Source organism: Lucilia sericata, unplaced genomic scaffold (assembly GCF_015586225.1).
Source record: "Lucilia sericata isolate MDLA Ls3-8-SP2 unplaced genomic scaffold, ASM1558622v1 Contig000621F_arrow, whole genome shotgun sequence".
NCBI lineage: Eukaryota > Metazoa > Arthropoda > Insecta > Diptera > Calliphoridae > Lucilia > Lucilia sericata.
In genome coordinates, this window is record NW_023994627.1 from 71,176 (window position 1) to 90,084 (window position 18,909).

At 31.6% G+C, this 18,909-nt stretch overlaps 1 protein-coding gene and 1 long non-coding RNA gene across 2 annotated transcripts in view; one reads left to right on the plus strand and one right to left on the minus strand.

Moving 5' to 3' along the window:
* The window catches only part of LOC119606772 (Down syndrome cell adhesion molecule-like protein Dscam2), a 144,011-nt gene that overhangs the window by 69,606 nt on the left and 55,496 nt on the right, over positions 1-18,909 (plus strand). Inside the window, 3 exon segments of the mRNA XM_037960355.1 lie at positions 2,213-2,289; positions 3,206-3,395; positions 16,680-16,845. Coding sequence (XP_037816283.1) covers positions 2,213-2,289; positions 3,206-3,395; positions 16,680-16,845 — 433 coding nt within the window.
* LOC119606773 overlaps positions 1-18,909 on the minus strand; it is a 114,048-nt gene that overhangs the window by 32,035 nt on the left and 63,104 nt on the right. The window contains exon 2 of the long non-coding RNA XR_005231688.1: positions 2,447-2,636. This is a non-coding gene — a long non-coding RNA (uncharacterized LOC119606773). The remainder of the gene's footprint in view (positions 1-2,446; positions 2,637-18,909) is intronic.

Here is an 18,909-nt window from a genome sequence, read left to right on the forward strand (position 1 = left end):
CTAGTCTATAGTCTAGTCTATAGTCTAGTCTATAGTCTAAGTCAGTCTATAGTCTAGTCTATAGTCTAGTCTATAGTTTCTAGTCTATAGTCTAGTCTATAGTCTAGTCTATGAGTCTAGTCTATAGTCTTAGTCTATAGTTAGTCTATAGTCTAGTCTATAGTTCTAGTCTATAGTCTTAGTTCTATAGTCTACGTTCTATAGTCTAGTTCTATAGTCTAGTCTTAGTCTAGTCTATAGTCTAGTCTATAGGTCTAGTCTATAGTCTAGTCTATAGTCTAGTCTATAGTCTAGTCTCTAGTTCTAGTCTATAGTCTAGTCTATAGTCTAGTCTATAGTCTAGTCTATAGGTCTAGTCTATAGTCTAGTCTATAGTCTAGTCTTATAGTCTAGTCTATAGTCTAGTCTATAGTCTAGTCTATTAAGTATCGTCTATGAGTCTAGTCTATAGTCTAGCTTATAGTAGTCTTATAGTTAGTCTATAGTCTAGTCTATAGTCTAGGTCTATAGTTGTCCTAGTCTAGTTCTATAGTCTAGTCTATAGTCTAGTCTATAGTCTAGTCTATAGTTAGTCTAGTCTATAGTCTAGTCTATAGTCTAGTCTATAGTCTAGTCTATAGTCTAGTCTATAGTCTAGTCTATAGTCTAGTCTATAGTCTAGTCTATAGTCTAGTCTATAGTCTAGTCTATAGTCTAGTCTATAGTCTAGTCTATAGTCTAGTCTATAGTCTAGTCTATAGTCTAGTCTATAGTCTAGTCTATAGTCTAGTCTATAGTCTAGTCTATAGTCTAGTCTATAGTCTTCTATAGTCTAGTCTATAGTCTAGTCTATAGTCTAGTCTATAGTCTAGTCTATAGTCTAGTCTATAGTCTAGTCTATAGTCTAGTCTATAGTCTAGTCTATAGTCTAGTCTATAGTCTAGTCTATAGTCTAGTCTATAGTCTAGTCTATAGTCTAGTCTATAGTCTAGTCTATAGTCTAGTCTATAGTCTAGTCTATAGTCTAGTCTATAGTCTAGTCTATAGTCTAGTCTATAGTCTATCTATAGTCTAGTCTATAGTCTAGTCTATAGTCTAGTCTATAGTCTAGTCTATAGTCTAGTCTATAGTCTAGTCTATAGTCTAGTCTATAGTCTAGTCTATAGTCTAGTCTATAGTCTAGTCTATAGTCTAGTCTACTAGTCTAGTCATAGTCTAGTCTATAGTCTAGTCTATAGTCTAGTCTATAGTCTAGTCTATAGTCTAGTCATAGTCTAGTCTATAGTCTAGTCTATAGTCTAGTCTATAGTCTAGTCTATAGTCTAGTCTATAGTCTAGTCTATAGTCTAGTCTATAGTCTAGTCTATAGTCTAGTCTATAGTCTAGTCTATAGTCTAGTCTATAGTCTAGTCTATAGTCTAGTCTATAGTCTAGTCTATAGTCTAGTCTATAGTCTAGTCTATAGTCTAGTCTATAGTCTAGTCTATAGTCTAGTCTATAGTCTAGTCTATAGTCTAGTCTATAGTCTAGTCTATAGTCTAGTATAGTCTAGTCTATAGTCTAGTCTATAGTCTAGTCTATAGTCTAGTCTAGTCTAGTCTATAGTCTAGTATGTAGTCTAGTCCTATAGTCTAGTCTATAGTCTAGTCTATAGTCTAGTCTATAGTCTAGTCTATAGTCTAGTATAGTCTAGTCTATAGTCTAGTCTATAGTCTAGTCTGTAGTCTAGTCTATAGTCTAGTCTATAGTCTAGTCTATAGTCTAGTCTATAGTCTAGTCTATAGTCTAGTCTATAGTCTAGTCTATAGTCTAGTCTATAGTCTAGTCCTAGTATAGTCTAGTCTCGTTATAGTCTAAGTCTATAGTCTAGTCTATAGTCTAGTCTATAGTCTAGTCTATAGTCTAGTCTATAGTCTAGTCTATAGTCTAGTCTATAGTCTAGTCTATAGTCTAGTCTATAGTCTAGTCTATAGTCTAGTCTATAGTCTAGTCTATAGTCTATTCTGTAGTCTAGTCTATAGTCAAGTCTATAGTCCTAGTCTGTAGTCTAGTCAATAGTCTGTAGTCTTGTCTATAGTTTAGTCTAATCTGTAGTATGGTCTATTCTTTGGTCTAGTCTATAATATAGTCAATAAAATTTTAAAAATATTTATTTTTTTTAGTTTGAGATTCGTATTTGTATTATATTTACTTCTTGATCTTAATTCATAATTCTTTTCTAATATATTTGCAGTTGTTAACCAAAAATATACAGTACAAGTACACGATGAGTATGTGATGGCTGGCAATACGGCGGTTTTGAAATGTCAAGTAAGTTTTTCTATGTATTTGATTAAGTACGACGTACATACATTACTTATGACCTTAATGTGATTTAGATATAAAAGTAGTTTTATACTCATATTAAAAATGTTTAATACTTCTTTGTCCATTTTTATCATTTAATAATACAAAAATTATTACTTACATAAACCAAGCTTTTACTTTGTAGAGTATCTTCTCTTCATTTGATATGTGTTGAAATGACCTTCCCTCCCTTTTTATGGTATTTTGTTATTTATTTTCCTTTGTTAGTTTTCATTTTTTAATTATATTTGCATACGAATAGAAAAATTCTCATCATCTCCAGGTGTGTTTCAAACGAAAATGAAGAAAAACTACAAAAATTAAATAAAATTTATATTAGTTTAGAGAAATAATGGTATTTTTATTAAAAATTTCAGGAAGAATTAAAAGAATTGTATGCAAAAAATTGTTGATTGAAAAAAATCAAAAATTTTGATTTAACAAAGAGCTTAAAAATATAAAATTTTAACTGAAAAACTATAAAAATTGTTTAAAGTTAGCTATTCCAAAGATATGTTTGGGTGTAGTTTACTCTTCTAATTAAATATTTTGTTCGCTTACAAAAACTGCATTACTAACCAGAGTTCCTTTCATTTTCCCTTTTTCTATACCTCAACCCATATTAGTTGTTATTAGAATAATTAAATCTTCCCCTGTAATCCAAAATGTGTTCATGTGAAAGTTTGTTTTCTTATTTCATTTTGTTTTAATTTTTACATCCATTCATTAACTATTTTTATCAACTTTTGTTCAAATATGTATGTATGTAGTTACTTTGGATTTTATTCTTCCTACGACATTAATTGTTATGTTGTCTTCTTTTCCTTTCGTCATCATTTATCGTTATTTAATCGATTTTATTTTTCATTTTTGCTTACAGGTACCAAGTTATATGTCAGAATTTGTTATGGTCACTGCATGGGTGCAGGATACAGGCATGCATTTATATCCCAATACCGACATTGGTGGCAAATATACGATATTGTCGAATGGTGAATTGTATATAAATAATGCAGGACCAAATGATGCGTATAAAAGTTATACATGTCGGACGGTAAATCGTTTAACAGGTAAGATCATACATTTATTTCGAATAACTAAAAATGTTATTCTTCATTTCTAGTTTAGATCTAGTTTAGTTCTAGTTCAGTTCTAGTTCAGTTCTAGTTCAGTTCTAGTTCAGTTCTAGTTCAGTTCTAGTTCAGTTCTAGTTCAGTTCTAGTTCAGTTCTAGTTCAGTTTCTAGTTCAGTTCTAGTTCAGTTCTAGTTCAGTTCTAGTTCAGTTCTAGTTCAGTTCTAGTTCAGTTCTTCTAGTTCAGTTCTAGTTCAGTTCTAGTTCAGGTTCTAGTTCAGTTCTAGTTCAGTTTCTAGTTCAGTTCTAGTTCAGTTCTAGTTCAGTTCTAGTTCAGTTCTAGTTCAGTTCTAGTTCAGTTCTAGTTCAGTTCTAGTTCAGTTCTAGTTCAGTTCTAGTTCAGTTCTAGTTCAGTTCTAGTTCAGTTCTAGTTCAGTTCTAGTTCAGTTCTAGTTCAGTTCTAGTTCAGTTCTAGTTCAGTTCTAGTTCAGTTCTAGTTCAGTTCTAGTTCAGTTCTAGTTTCAGTTCTAGTTCAGTTCTAGTTCAGTTCTAGTTCAGTTCTAGTTCAGTTCTAGTTCAGTTCTAGTTCAGTTTCTAGTTCAGTTCTAGTTCAGTTTCTAGTTCAGTTCTAGTTCAGTCAGTTCTAGTTCAGTTCTAGTTCAGTTCTAGTTCAGTTCTAGTTCAGTTCTAGTTCAGTTCTAGTTCAGTTCTAGTTCAGTTCTAGTTCAGTTCTAGTTCAGTTCTAGTTCAGTTCTAGTTCAGTTCAGTTCTAGTTCAGTTCTAGTTCAGTTCTAGTTCAGTTCTAGTTCAGTTCTAGTTCAGTTCTAGTTCAGTTCTAGTTCAGTTCTAGTTCAGTTCTAGTTCAGTTCTAGTTCAGTTCTAGTTCAGTTCTAGTTCAGTTCTAGTTCAGTTCTAGTTCAGTTCTGGTTCAGTTCTAGTTCAGCTCATGTTAGTAGTAATTTTATATTATTTAACTTCGCTTTTAAATATACTTAAGTCAATTATTCAAATCTAATCATTTCAAACCCGTCAATTCAAATTTATCTTCCTTTACTGACTTTGTAGGTTTTTTCAATTCTCTTAAATTGGATGTTTTAAAAAACAGATGTGAACTTGGTATTATTAAATAATGACTCAATATTTCAAATCAGCAGTTCATCATCAGATGTTGTTGATTTAAAAAAATTAACGATGTAAAACCGTTATTACAAAATTACCAACACACCATTTGCTTTATTATGTGGCAATGATTTTTTTCTGCCATCAAAAGCACTCAGCGATATTAAGAGCAAATGTAAAATAAAGATTACAAAAATTACAATTAATAAATTTAAAACGGCTCAATTAACAAATTAACGTTTATATGAATATAAAAGAATAACGAATGTTTAAAAATAAAACAAAAAAAAATTATTATAAGGGTATAAAACCACATAGAATTATCTAAAGGTCATTGGAGAGAGAACGTATTAACAATGTTGCAATATCATTAGCCAATTGCAATGTGTATAATTATCATAAATCTAACTGACCTGTTCATTCAATGTTGCTTTTTTGCCTTCAAAATGTTAATATTGATTTCAATGAAAAGAAAATAATTACAAAAGCTAAATAATTATTATGATATGGGGTTTAAGAGGAAATTTATAGAATGTTTATATGATTTCAAAAGCAGATCTGTTTATACACACATGTATACATAAATACATTACGTATGTATGTTTGTGTTTGTTTTGTGTATTAGTTTTACATTTGAGCAACGAAATACATATACATAAAATATATAAAGCTCATTATTGGAAAATTAGTGTAAATTTAATCACACATTCAGTAAACCGATATTGACGCATTCATAATAATTTTAACTTTATGCCAAAAAACACACACTTGGATACGAGTATTAAATATTTATACAAATCATGAAAACATTCCAACCCAGGGAATAATATTTCTGAACTGAACTAGAACTGAACTAGAACTGAACTAGAACTGAACTAGAACTGAACTAGAACTGAACTAGAACTGAACTAGAGCTGAACTCGAACTGAACTAGAACTGAACTAGAGCTGAACTAGAACTGAACTCGAACTGAACTAGAACTGAACTAGAACTGAACTAGAACTGAACTAGAACTGAACTAGAACTGAACTAGAACTGAACTAGAACTGAACTAGAACTGAACTAGAACTGAACTAGACGACTAGAACTGAACTAGAACTGAACTAGAACTGAACTAGAACTGAACTAGAACTGAACTAGAACGAACTAGAACTGAACTAGAACTGAACTAGAACTGAACTAGAACTGAACTAGAACTGAACTAGAACTGAACTAGAACTGAACTAGAACTGAACTAGAACTGAACTAGAACTGAACTAGAACTGAACTAGAACTGAACTAGAACTGAACTAGAACTGAACTAGAACTGAACTAGAACTGAACTAGAACTGAACTAGAACTGAACTAGAACTGAACTAGAACTGAACTAGAACTGAACTAGAACTGAACTAGAACTGAACTAGAACTGAACTAGAACTGAACTAGAACTGAACTAGAACTGAACTAGAACTGAACTAGAACTGAACTAGAACTGAACTAGAACTGAACTAGAACTGAACTAGAACTGAACTAGAACTGAACTAGAACTGAACTAGAACTGAACTAGAACTGAACTAGAACTGAACTAGAACTGAACTAGAACTGAACTAGAACTGAACTAGAACTGAACTAGAACTGAACTAGAACTGAACTAGAACTGAACTAGAACTGAACTAGAACTGAACTAGAACTGAACTAGAACTGAACTAGAACTGAACTAGAACTGAACTAGAACTGAACTAGAACTGAACTAGAACTGAACTAGAACTGAACTAGAACTGAACTAGAACTGAACTAGAACTGAACTAGAACTGAACTAGAACTGAACTAGAACTGAACTAGAACTGAACTAGAACTGAACTAGAACTGAACTAGAACTGAACTAGAACTGAACTAGAACTGAACTAGAACTGAACTAAACTGAACTAGAACTGAACTAGAACTGAACTAGAACTGAACTAGAACTGAACTAGAACTGAACTAGAACTGAACTAGAACTGAACTAGAACTGAACTAGAACTGAACTAGAACTGAACTAGAACTGAACTACTGAACTAGAACTGAACTAGAACTGAACTAGAACTGAACTAGAACTGAACTAGAACTGAACTAAACTGAGAACTGAACTAGAACTGAACTAGAACTGAACTAGAACTGAACTAGAACTGAACTAGAACTGAACTAGAACTGAACTAGAACTGAACTAGAACTGAACTAGAACTGAACTAGAACTGAACTAGAACTGAACTAGAACTGAACTAGAACTGAACTAGAACTGACTAGAACTGAAACTAGAACTGAACTAGAACTGAACTAGAACTGAACTAGAACTGAACTAGAACTGAACTAGAACTGAACTAGAACTGAACTAGAACTGAACTAGAACTGAACTAGAACTGAACTAGAACTGAACTAGAACTGAACTAGAACTGAAACTAGAACTGAACTAGAACTGAAACTAGAACTGAACTAGAACTGAACTAGAACTGAACTAGAACCTGAACTAGAACTGAACTAGAACTGAACTAGAACTGAACTAGAACTGAACTAGAACTGAACTAGAACTGAACTAGAACTGAACTAGAACTGAACTAGAACTGAACTAGAACTGAACTAGAACTGAACTAGAACTGAACTAGAACTGAACTAGAACTGAACTAGAACTGAACTAGAACTGAACTAGAACTGAAACTAGAACTGAACTAGAACTGAACTAGAACTGAACTAGAACTGAACTAGACGGAATGAACTGAACTAGAACTGAACTAGAACTGAACTAGAACTGAACTAGAACTGAACTAGAACTGAACTAGAACTGAACTAGAACTGAACTAGAACTGAACTAGAACTGAACTAGAACTGAACTAGAACTGAACTAGAACTGAACTAGAACTGAATAGAACTGAACTAGAACTGAACTAGAACTGAACTAGAACTGAACTAGAACTGAACTAGAACTGAACTAGAACTGAACTAGAACTGAACTAGAACTGAACTAGAACTGAACTAGAACTGAACTAGAACTGAACTAGAACTGAACTAGAACTGAACTAGAACTGAACTAGAACTGAACTAGAACTGAACTAGAACTGCACTAGAACTGAACTAGAACTGAACTAGAACTGAACTAGAACTGAACTAGAACTGAACTAGAACTGAACTAGAACTGAACTAGAACTGAACTAGAACTGAACTAGAACTGAACTAGAACTGAACTAGAAGTGAACTAGAACTGAACTAGAACTGAACTAGAACTGAACTAGAACTGAACTAGAACTGAACTAGAACTGAACTAGAACTGAACTAGAACTGAACTAGAACTGAACTAGAACTGAACTAGAACTGAACTAGAACTGAACTAGAACTGAACTAGAACTGAACTAGAACTGAACTAGAACTGAACTAGAACTGAACTAGAACTGAACTAGAACTGAACTAGAACTGAACTAGAACTGAACTAGAACTGAACTTGAACTGAACTAGAACTGAACTAGAACTGAACTAGAACTGAACTAGAACTGAACTAGAACTGAACTAGAACTGAACTAGAACTGAACTAGAACTGAACTAGAACTGAACTAGAACTGAACTAGAACTGAACTAGAACTGAACTAGAACTGAACTAGAACTGAACTAGAACTGAACTAGAACTAAACTAGAACTGAACTAGAACTGAACTAGAACTGAACTAGAACTGAACTAGAACTGAACTAGAACTGAACTAGAACTGAACTAGAACTGAACTAGAACTGAACTAGAACCGAACTAGAACTGAACTAGAACTAGAACTGAACTAGAACTAGAACTGAACTAGAACTAGAACTGAACTAGAACTGAACTAGAACTGAACTAGAACTGAACTAGAACTGAACTAGAACTGAACTAGAACTGAACTAGAACTGAACTAGAACTGAACTAGAACTGAACTAGAACTGAACTAGAACTGAACTAGAACTGAACTAGAACTGAACTAGAACTGAACTAGAACTGAACTAGAACTGAACTAGAACTGAACTAGAACTGAACTAGAACTGAACTAGAACTGAACTAGAACTGAACTAGAACTGAACTAGAACTGAACTGAACTAGAACTGAACTAGAACTGAACTAGAACTGAACTAGAACTGAACTAGAACTGAACTAGAACTGAACTAGAACTGAACTAGAACTGAACTAGAACTGAACTAGAACTGAACTAGAACTGAACTAGAACTGAACTAGAACTGAACTAGAACTGAACTAGAACTGAACTAGAACTGAACTAGAACTGAACTAGAACTGAACTAGGAAACTGAACTAGAACTAAAACATAGAACTAAACTAGAACTGAACTAGAACTGAACTAGAACTAACGTAAAACTGAACTAGACCTGAACTAGAACTGAACTAGAAACTGAACTAGAATTAAATTAGAACTAAACTAGAACTAAACTAGAACTAAACTAGAACTAAACTAGAACTAAACTAGAACTAAACTAGAACTAAACTAGAACTAAACTAGAACTAAACTAGAACTAAACTAACTAAACTAGATCTAAACTAGAACTGAACTAGAACGCAAGTAAACCCGAGCGAACCATTTCAAGGGCCCTTCTTATTTTGCTTAATATATACATAAGCGATAAATTAAAAGAACATGTTTACTAGTTATTTATGTATATCAGTAATATTAATAATAGTTAGACCAAAAATTTTCATATTAAAACGTCAGCTGTTTGAGGTTGTTATAATGTGTGATGAATGAATTTATTAAAATTATACTTATAAATTATTGAAGCAAGCAGCATGCAGTAGTAATACAAAAATTAGGGTAGTCCCTTTTATAAAAAACAAAAATATGCAGTCAATATTGTCCACTATTAGCACCAAAGCAAAATGTTTGCTTTGATGTAAGTCATTTCTGTGCCAGATCAGTTTCATGAGTAAGATATCGGCTTTGTTATTTTTATCTTTTAATCCAATTAGTACTAACTAGTTCATAAAACTCTAAGTAAGAGTATCACCTTAATAATATAACCGTGTGTACATTTGTGTGTATGTGCAAAAATTGATTTCACATAAACGTATAAAATTAATAGTTATAACAGATTTTATGATAGAAAATGGAAAATTAAAGGACATTAACTACAATACTTTCCCACACATTCACATACATCTATGGTCGCTCGAGTGTGCTTAATTGTATACGAAAATTAAATCTATTGTAAGCGTACGTACTACTATACATTAAAAATGTAAATACCCTGCAATTCGGAGATGCTATCCCGAACTGATGATTTTACCTACAGTATTAGATACGTAAATTTTAATTTTTGAAATCCGTATGTCTCAGATAGTATTCACTTCAATTATCTTAGATCACTGCAATTTTAGTCGAATAGATTTAAAGCGAATTCTATTTAAAGTAATTTCTTTCTATATTACTTCGAGACTCGAAAGTAATGATTTATTGTCTCTCTGTATTGGAAAGAATTTAGACTTAGAGACTGAATCTCCTTTATCTAGGGAATAGGTATTTAAGTGTTTAAATCTTTACCCTTTATAATTATGCTGGGATGTATGTACATACATATGTATGTGTATCAAGGTGTCAACGTGTGTGGTCATTATAGCAGCAACAATAATAATGCAACACATGACATGAGTAGTTATAACCTAAAAATAAATACATACAACAACATCAGTATAACAACAATAATAGTGGTAATAATAATCACAGTAATAATGACTTAAATGGCCATTAAAGTGGCAGGTGTATGCTGCAGCAACAACAATAGAGGCAACAGCAACATCAGCTTTTGTTATCATAGTTGTAACTAAGAGTATAAGTAAATCTACAACAGCAACAACAAGTAAATACATGTACACATATTCAATATATGTTAAATATCTATGTGTGTGTGTGTGTGTGTGTGTGTGTATGCATCTGATGTTAAATGTCATTTTGTTGTGTGGTAATTAAGAAATACTCGTCATTTACTCGTAAATCATCTTTTGAACATTTATTTCATTTAACACCACATGATGCCAACATACATTCTCTCATACGTTTAAGATACTTGAGCAACTGAACAACCGACCGACAGACCGTACATCGAAAATGACAAGCAAATTGTTTATTTGCCTCAAGAATGGTGTGTTCATATGAATGTGTGCGTTCGAAATGAGTGTAAACTTAAGTATTAATTTAACTCGTACGTATGTATTAACAATGTCGGATTTGGTTATTTGTATCCATTTGATGTGATAAGCAAATTATTGGCTGTTACTAAGTAGTAATTAATATTGAAAATTTTCGAAGTTGCAACAGAACAAAAGAAAACAGTAGAGAGACACGTAGAACAAAATGATCAGTAGTTTTAATATAAAAGTATTATCTATTCACTTTCAAAAAAATTTTGTATCTTAACATTAGCTGTATTAGGTTTTACAAGTGAAAGAAGTCACCAAAATTTTGTTGCATTTACAATTAACATTAACAAAACCGCAAGTGTATGACAAATGCCTGCAATAACTTCTTATTTAAATTATATATTGTTTTTAGTTGACTCTATTCTATATATTGCCAAAATGATTGCATACATAGTGGTGTTAACGGGTGGTATGAGTGATATTGATTTCATATTCCCAATATTTCGTAAGTATACGTTTTGATGTACCGCATTTTTTAAACTAGTGCTTTTACAAAATTTATGAATATAAAAAGGTTTCTCAAGAACAATCATCCATAAAAATCTGAACAATCCATTGCATTTCTAAGGAAAACTTTCCTCTAAATACTTTTTTAAAGAAACTTTTCTATCGATCACTTTTACATAGAAAACTTTCTAATCGATCATTTATTTTAAGAAAACATTCATATCGATTACTCTCCATAAAAAAGTTTTCAGTCGATCACTTTTCTATTGAAAACTTTTCTATCGATCTTTTTTATAGAAACCCTTTCTATCGATCACTTTTCAATTGAAAACTTTTATATCGATCACTTTTTTATCGATCTATAGAAAACACTATTACTTTTCTATAGAAATTTAATAATCGATCGCTTTTCTAAGGAAAAATTTCCTCAGGATCATTCCTTTTCTATAGAAAATTTTGCTATTGATCACTTTTCTATAGAAAAATATATCACTTTTCAGTCTGTAATTTTTCCATAGGAAACTTTTTTTATAGATCAATTTTCTACAGACAATTTTTCTGTTACTCGCTTTGCTATAGACTATTTCTATAGAAAATTTTCTTATCAAACACTTTTCTACAGAAACTTTTTCTATACACAACATTTTCTTCGGCCACTTTTCTATAGAAATATATTATATCGATCTCTTTTCTATATAAAACTTTCCTATCGATCACTTTTCTATAGAAAATTATCATATCGATCACTTTTCTATAGAAAACTTTCCTATCGATCACTTTTCTATATAAAATTTGCGTATCGATCACATTTCTATATAAAACTTTCCTATCGATCACTTTTCTATAGAAAACTTTCCTATCGATCATTTTTCTATAGAAAACTTTCATATCGGTCACTTTTCTACATAATACTTTCCTATAGAAAACTTTCCTATCCATTACTTTTCTATAGAAAACTTCCCTATCGATCACTTTTCTATAGAAAACTTTCCTAGCGATCACTTTTCTATAGAAAACTTTCCTAGCGATCACTTTTATATAGAAAACTTTCCTATCGATACCTTTTCTATAAAAAAACTTTCCTATCGGTCACGTTTCTATAGAAAACTTTCTTATCGATCACTTTTCTATATAAAACATTCCTATCGATCACTTTTCTATAGAAAACTTTCCTATCCATCACTTTTCTATAGAAAACTTTCCTATCCATTACTTTTCTATAGAAAACTTTCCTATAGATCACTTTTCTATAGAAAACTTTCCTATCGATCGCTTTTCTATAGAAAACTTTTCTATCGATAATTTTTCTTTATCTGTTGGTCACTTCCCTGTAGAAAACTATTTTGTAGATAACTTTTCAAAAAAACTTTTTATCGATCAGTTTTCTATAAAAAACGTAACTACCGATCGCTTTCCTAAAGCTTATTTTTCCATCGATCACTTTTATACAGAAATCTTTACTGTCGCTCACTTTGCTATAGAAAACGTTCCTATCGACAACTATCTATAGAAAACATTTCTATCGAGCACTTGTATATAGAAAACTCGATCATTTTCCCATAAAAGTCTTTCCTATCGATCACTGTTTTATAAAATATTTTCCAGAACAGTTAACGACAGCAGTTATTTGAGAAAAAAATGTAAAATTGTTCCAGGAATTTTCTTTTATTATTTATGAAAATATTCAGATTCTCCAAATATGTATTAGTTCATATTGACATAAAATAATAAGGTTAAGTTAAATATGTGACAAAAAAATGAATTACAAAAATATTTTTGCATAAAAAAATCTTGTTAACCTCATTTCGCCCTTTTAATATTTATAAAAATTTCAAATACATATTACACCGAGTGCCCTCTGATGAATGTCATTAAAATTTATTAAATAAATATTGTTTTAAAGGAATAGCAAGATGAAGTGTTGCCCCAAAATTATGTAATTTTATAAATTTTTATAAAAGTGTAGATAATATAAGGGGGCTATAAGTGTTGCTTTTAATAAGGGGAAAATAAGTTGTTGACTTTTTTCATTATAAATTTAAGTTTCTTTTTGCTAGTTTTATACTTCCTTCCTTAATATTGCTTTTCTCACATATTCTCACTTGACTGTGACAGAACGTATGAGTTTTATTGAATAAAAATTGCATAATTGATGTAGCTTGACATGCAATTGACGCACTGGTAATTTAGCAAAAATACAATTTCTAAGCGCTACAGAACTGTAACAACATTTAAACATGGAAGAGTATAGAAGTAAAATCGAAAAAAAAAAAAACTAGATAAATGGATAAATTAAGTTTATTCGACAACGTTCTTTTTCCTTAAACAAATTTATCAATCTACAAATGTGCCCCTAACTCTTTACATGTAGTTATCGCTATCTTTGCATGGCATCTTGATATGGGTAGGTAGTGCGAAAAATTCTTTAAAAAGTTAGGAATAAAGATAGCAAACAATGGAGTGCAGCAAATGGAAAACAAATATCGTCATATCATTATTTTTCTACAGAAAATTTTCTTATCGTAAACTTTCCTATTTTATTTTTATTTTTTTTTTTTTTTATTTTATTTATTCATAGTAATATAGAAAGCCACTCTTGGCCATTAATCAGTTTTCCATAAAAACATTAATATAGATCACATTTTCAAAAAACTGATCCATTTTCTATAGAAAACGTTTCTATGTATATTTATCGATAAAAGACTTAACAACGATGACCTTTTACAAGACAACTTTTTTTACCAATCTATTAAAAATAACTTTCATATCGATCATATTTGGATAGAAAATCTAACTATGGATTATTTTTCTATAGAAAACTTTCCTATCGATCACTTTTCTATAGAAATCTTTCCTTCCGATCACTTTTCTATCGGTCACTTTTCAACAGAAAACTTCATATCGATCTCTTTTCTTTAGAAAACTTTTCTATCGATCATTTTTCTATAGAAATCTTTCCTTTCGATCCCTTTTCTATAGAAAACTCTCCTGACGATCACTTTTCATAGCCAGAAAAGTCAGCTATCACTTTCATACGAAAAACTTTCCTAGCAATCACTTTCATATAGAAAACTTCCCTAGCAATCACTTTTCTATAGAAAACTTTCCTAGCGATCACTTTTCTATAGAAAACTTTCCTAGCGATCTCTTTTCTATAGAAAACTCTCCCAGTGATCACTTTTCTATAGAAAATTTTCCTAGCGATCACTTTTCTAGAGAAAACTGTTCTGACGATCACTTTTATATAGAAAACTGTCCTGGCGATCACTTTTCTATAGAAAACAGTCCTGTTCTGTCGATCACTTTTCTATAGAAAACAGTCCTGTTCTGTCGATCACTTTTCTATAGAAAACTGTCCTGTTCTGTTGATCAGTTTTCTATAGAAAACTGTCCTGTTCTGTCGATCACTTTTCTATAGAAAACTGTCCTGTTCTGTCGATCACTTTTCTATAGAAAACTGTCCTGTTCTGTCGATCACTTTTCTATAGAAAACTGTCCTGTTTTGTCGATCATTTTTCTATAGAAAACTGTTCTGTTCTGTCGATCACTTTTCTATAGAAAACTGTCCTGTTCTGTCGATCACTTTTCTATAGAAAACTGTCCCGTCGATCACTTTTCTATAAAAAACTGTCCTGTTGTTCACTTAAAACTGTCCTGTCGATCACTTTTCTATAGAAAACTGTCCTGTCGATCACTTTTCTATAGAAAACTGTCCTGTCGATCACTTTTCTATAGAAAACTGTCCTGTCGATCACTTTTCTATAGAAAACTGTCCTGTCGATCACTTTTCTATAGAAAACTGTCCTGTCGATCACTTTTCTACAGAAAATAGTCTGTCCTGTCGATCAGTTTTCTATAGAAAACTGTCCTGTCGATCACTTTTCTATAGAAAACTGTCCTGTCGATCACTTTTCTATAGAAAACTGTCCTGTCGATCACTTTTCTATAGAAAAGTGTCCTGTAGATCACTTTTCTATAGAAAACTGTCCTGACGATAATTTTTCTATTGAAAACTTTCCTGTGGATAATTTTTCTATAGAAAACTGTTCTGTCGATCACTTTTCAATAGAAAACATTCTTATCGTTTCTATATAAAACTTTTCTATCGATCACTTTTCTAAAGAAAACTTTTTTTGTTCTATAGAAAACTTATTTATAGAAAAGTGATCGACAGGACAGTTTTCTATTCAAAAGTGATCGATAGGAAAGCTTTCTACAGAAAAGTGATCAATAGGAAAGTTTTCTATAGAAAAGTGATCGACAGAACAGTTTTCTAATGTTCTGTAGTAAAGTTTCCTATCAAACGCTTTTCTACCTTTCTTGGTATTAAACTTTGCTAATCCTATAGATCATTCTTAACATTGAACATGGTTCAAAATTCTCAATTGTTCTGGGATTGTTTTCAGTTTACCCTCGTTTTGCGAGGAAGGCAAACAAGCCATGTAAACATGTGGAGAAAAAGTCAATTTTTTCTTTTTGAAAATGAAGAAAGGATGCATGATGGTGTTCTTTCATTTTTCCAACAAACAAATTCTCATATATAAATTTTCTACAAATGTTTAAATGTTTGTTTATTTGTGTGTGCGTCATGAATTCAGGGGTAAAAATGTTTAAAAGAAAATAAATTCATTTTTTTATTTTCTTCAAGAGCAACAACAACTAAAAATAACAGAAAGTTTTCAATTTGTGCAAACATTTGTATAACTAGTAGTTTTTTTTCTTTTGCTTCTTCATTTTTTGAACATCCTTTTTACTTGGATTTTTTTTCCCAAGTAGTTTTACCATAGTCCTTGTATGTTAAATGTCTGTCAGTATTGTCTGTCTGTTAAACCATCTATCAGTCAGTTCAGTGTGAAAAACTTTCACATCATCAATCAATAGCTGCAGGGAATTTTAAGGGTCCTTTGCAATATTCCTGTAGTTTTTTTATTCTCATATTTGCTGTGTATTTCTTGTTTTACTCACAATTTAAATTTAAATAGTTTATTTAAGTTATTCAATGGGATTGAGGAAAAGAAAAAACGGAGCGTATACAGATTTTGCCAAGGTAGGGGGAGATTTGGTCTATGAAGTGTCGTGGAAAGTCTGAAATAATTATACCCTTGTTTTTCCATATTACATAGGTTTTATACTTGCCTTTACTAAACTCAAAACCCCCACAAAATTTAAATATTTAAACAACATCTAATGTTAAAAGTTAAGAAAATTGTAACACATTTTAGCAAGCTACTCACTACTAAAATATTTAAATGTTTTATACACTCAATTTAAGTGACTTTTTTAAAATAATCTATTATTTATTAAGCTAATATTTAGCAAATGGCCTTTAAAACCCCCATAAACAATTTAAACATTTCTAACTTTTGAAAACCAAAAAAAAAAAGTTCCCTAAAACCTTTTAAAACACAAGATTTGGTGTTGTTGTTAAACTTTAAAAAAGTATTTTACCTAAAACCTGTAAAATACTCAAATTTATAGCTTTCATTCCCACACTCACACACACACTTTTGAAATTTTGCCTTTTTTTGCTGTTTTCATTTTGCAGGTGAGGTACAGGCCTCCACATATCCTGGTCGTATTATTGTCACCGAACCAAAGGGAATGGTACAGCCGCGTATAAATGTGGAAAAACATTCAATGCGTCATGTTGTGCTTAATGGTCAGACAACGTTGCCATGTATCGCTCAAGGTCATCCAGTGCCAACATACAGGTGGGTAGAAAAAAAAAACAAATACTAAAACACATTCGTGAAGGTAACACATTTTTTCAATGTTTTTTTCATTTTCACTTACATTTTAACATTTTAACTTTTTTTATTTATTTGTTTTCTTGCGAATACATTTTACTCTTGTTTTGTCACTCTTACATTTAAATTTTAATGTTTTTTTTTGTGTTAAATTTTGATTCTTTAGCTGGTTGCTTTTTTATCTCGTTTTTTATGTATTTAACCCTGAACTGGTGACAATATTTTTTCGGCTTTTAAGTATGGTCATAATTTTAAATAGATTTTTGTTATGAGTCTGGGTATTCATAATTTTAATACTCAATTTAATGTCAGTTTTAAGTACTTTTTAAGAAGGTTTTTTAAATACACAGTAAATTTAGTTCTTATAAACTTTTATTAACCCTTTAACTATAAGTACGTGAGTGCGTGACTTTATTTAAGAAATTTCAACAGGTTTTTTAACTTAAATAAACCCAAGCTAAGTCTAACTGAATTATTGAAGACTTGGATCCCGAAGATATCTGGGGTGTTCATAAAATTGATTTCAACAGACACACAGACAGACAGACAGACGGACGGACACACACACAGACGGACAGACAGACAGACAGACAGACAGACAGACAGACAGACAGACAGACAAACAAACAGACAGACAGACAGACAGACAGACAGACAAACAGACAGACAGACAGACAGACAGGCAGGCAGGCAGGCAGGCAGATAAACAGATAAACGGGCAGATAAACAGATAAACTTATAGATAGCGAATCAACTTCGCTATCTATAAGGATCCAGAATATACATATGCACTTTAAAGAGTCGGAAAATTATATTAGAGAAATTACAAATTGAATGACAAACTTTTATATACCCTTCTCCATCTGTCTGTCTGTGTGTCTGTTGAAATAAATTTTCTGAAGAGGCCAGATATCTTTGGGATCTAAATCTTCAATAATTTTATCTGAAATGCTTTCGAGTAGTCTCTTATTCAAAATCAGCTAAATCTATCAATAAATAAAGGAGATAGCAGCAAAAATCCTTTACTAGTGTGTTTCAAAAAAAGTTTAATTTTATAAATTTTCAATTTCAAAACAAAACAAACAACAACAATTTACGCCAAACGAAACAAAACACAAAAACGCAAAGCAATAAAACCAACACACATCCAAAAATACGATTTTTTCCAATAAGCAATGCTGTTGTTGCTTTTTTGTCAAAGCATGTGAAAAATTCTTTTTTATGAAACTTTCAGAGGTTGTCCTCGGATTTTTGCTTAAATCTTCGTTATTTATAGACGTATTTTGCTGATTTTAAATAGGAAACTTCTCGAAAGCATGTCTCACAGAATTATTGAAGACTTGGATCTAGAAGATACCTTCTAGATCCAAGTCTTCAATAATTCTGTGAGACATGCTTTCGAGAAGTTTCCTATTTAAAATCAGCAAAATACGTCTTCTTAAAATTGATTTCAACAGCCAGACTGACAGACGGACAGGCAGACAGACGGACAGGCAGACAGACGGACAGACAGAGGGACATACAGACGGGCGGACATGGCTAAATCGACATCGCTATCTATAAGGATCCAGAATATACATATGTATGTACTTTATAGGGTCAGAAAATTATATTATAGAAATTACAAACGGAATGACAAACTTTTAGATATCCTTCTCCGTATGTCTGTTATCTGTCTGTCTGTCTGTCTATCTATCTGTCTGTCCATCTGTTGAAATCAATTTTCTGAAATCTTCAATAATTCTATTTGAAATGCTTTCGAGAATACAGAGATACAGACGCATAAATTAATAAATTAAAGAATCTGAAATTTAACACTATGGTGAAGGGTATATAAGACTCGGAACAGCCAAATGTAGCGCTTTTACTTGTTATACCCTACACCACTTTAGTGGGGTACCCTCCCCCAGATGTTTGTAACGCACAAATACTTACCTTAGCTACGTCTGTCCGTCCGTCTGTCTGTCTTTCCGTCCATGAAAACCTTTTGAACAAACTACAAGTCGCAATTTTGAAGATAATTCAATG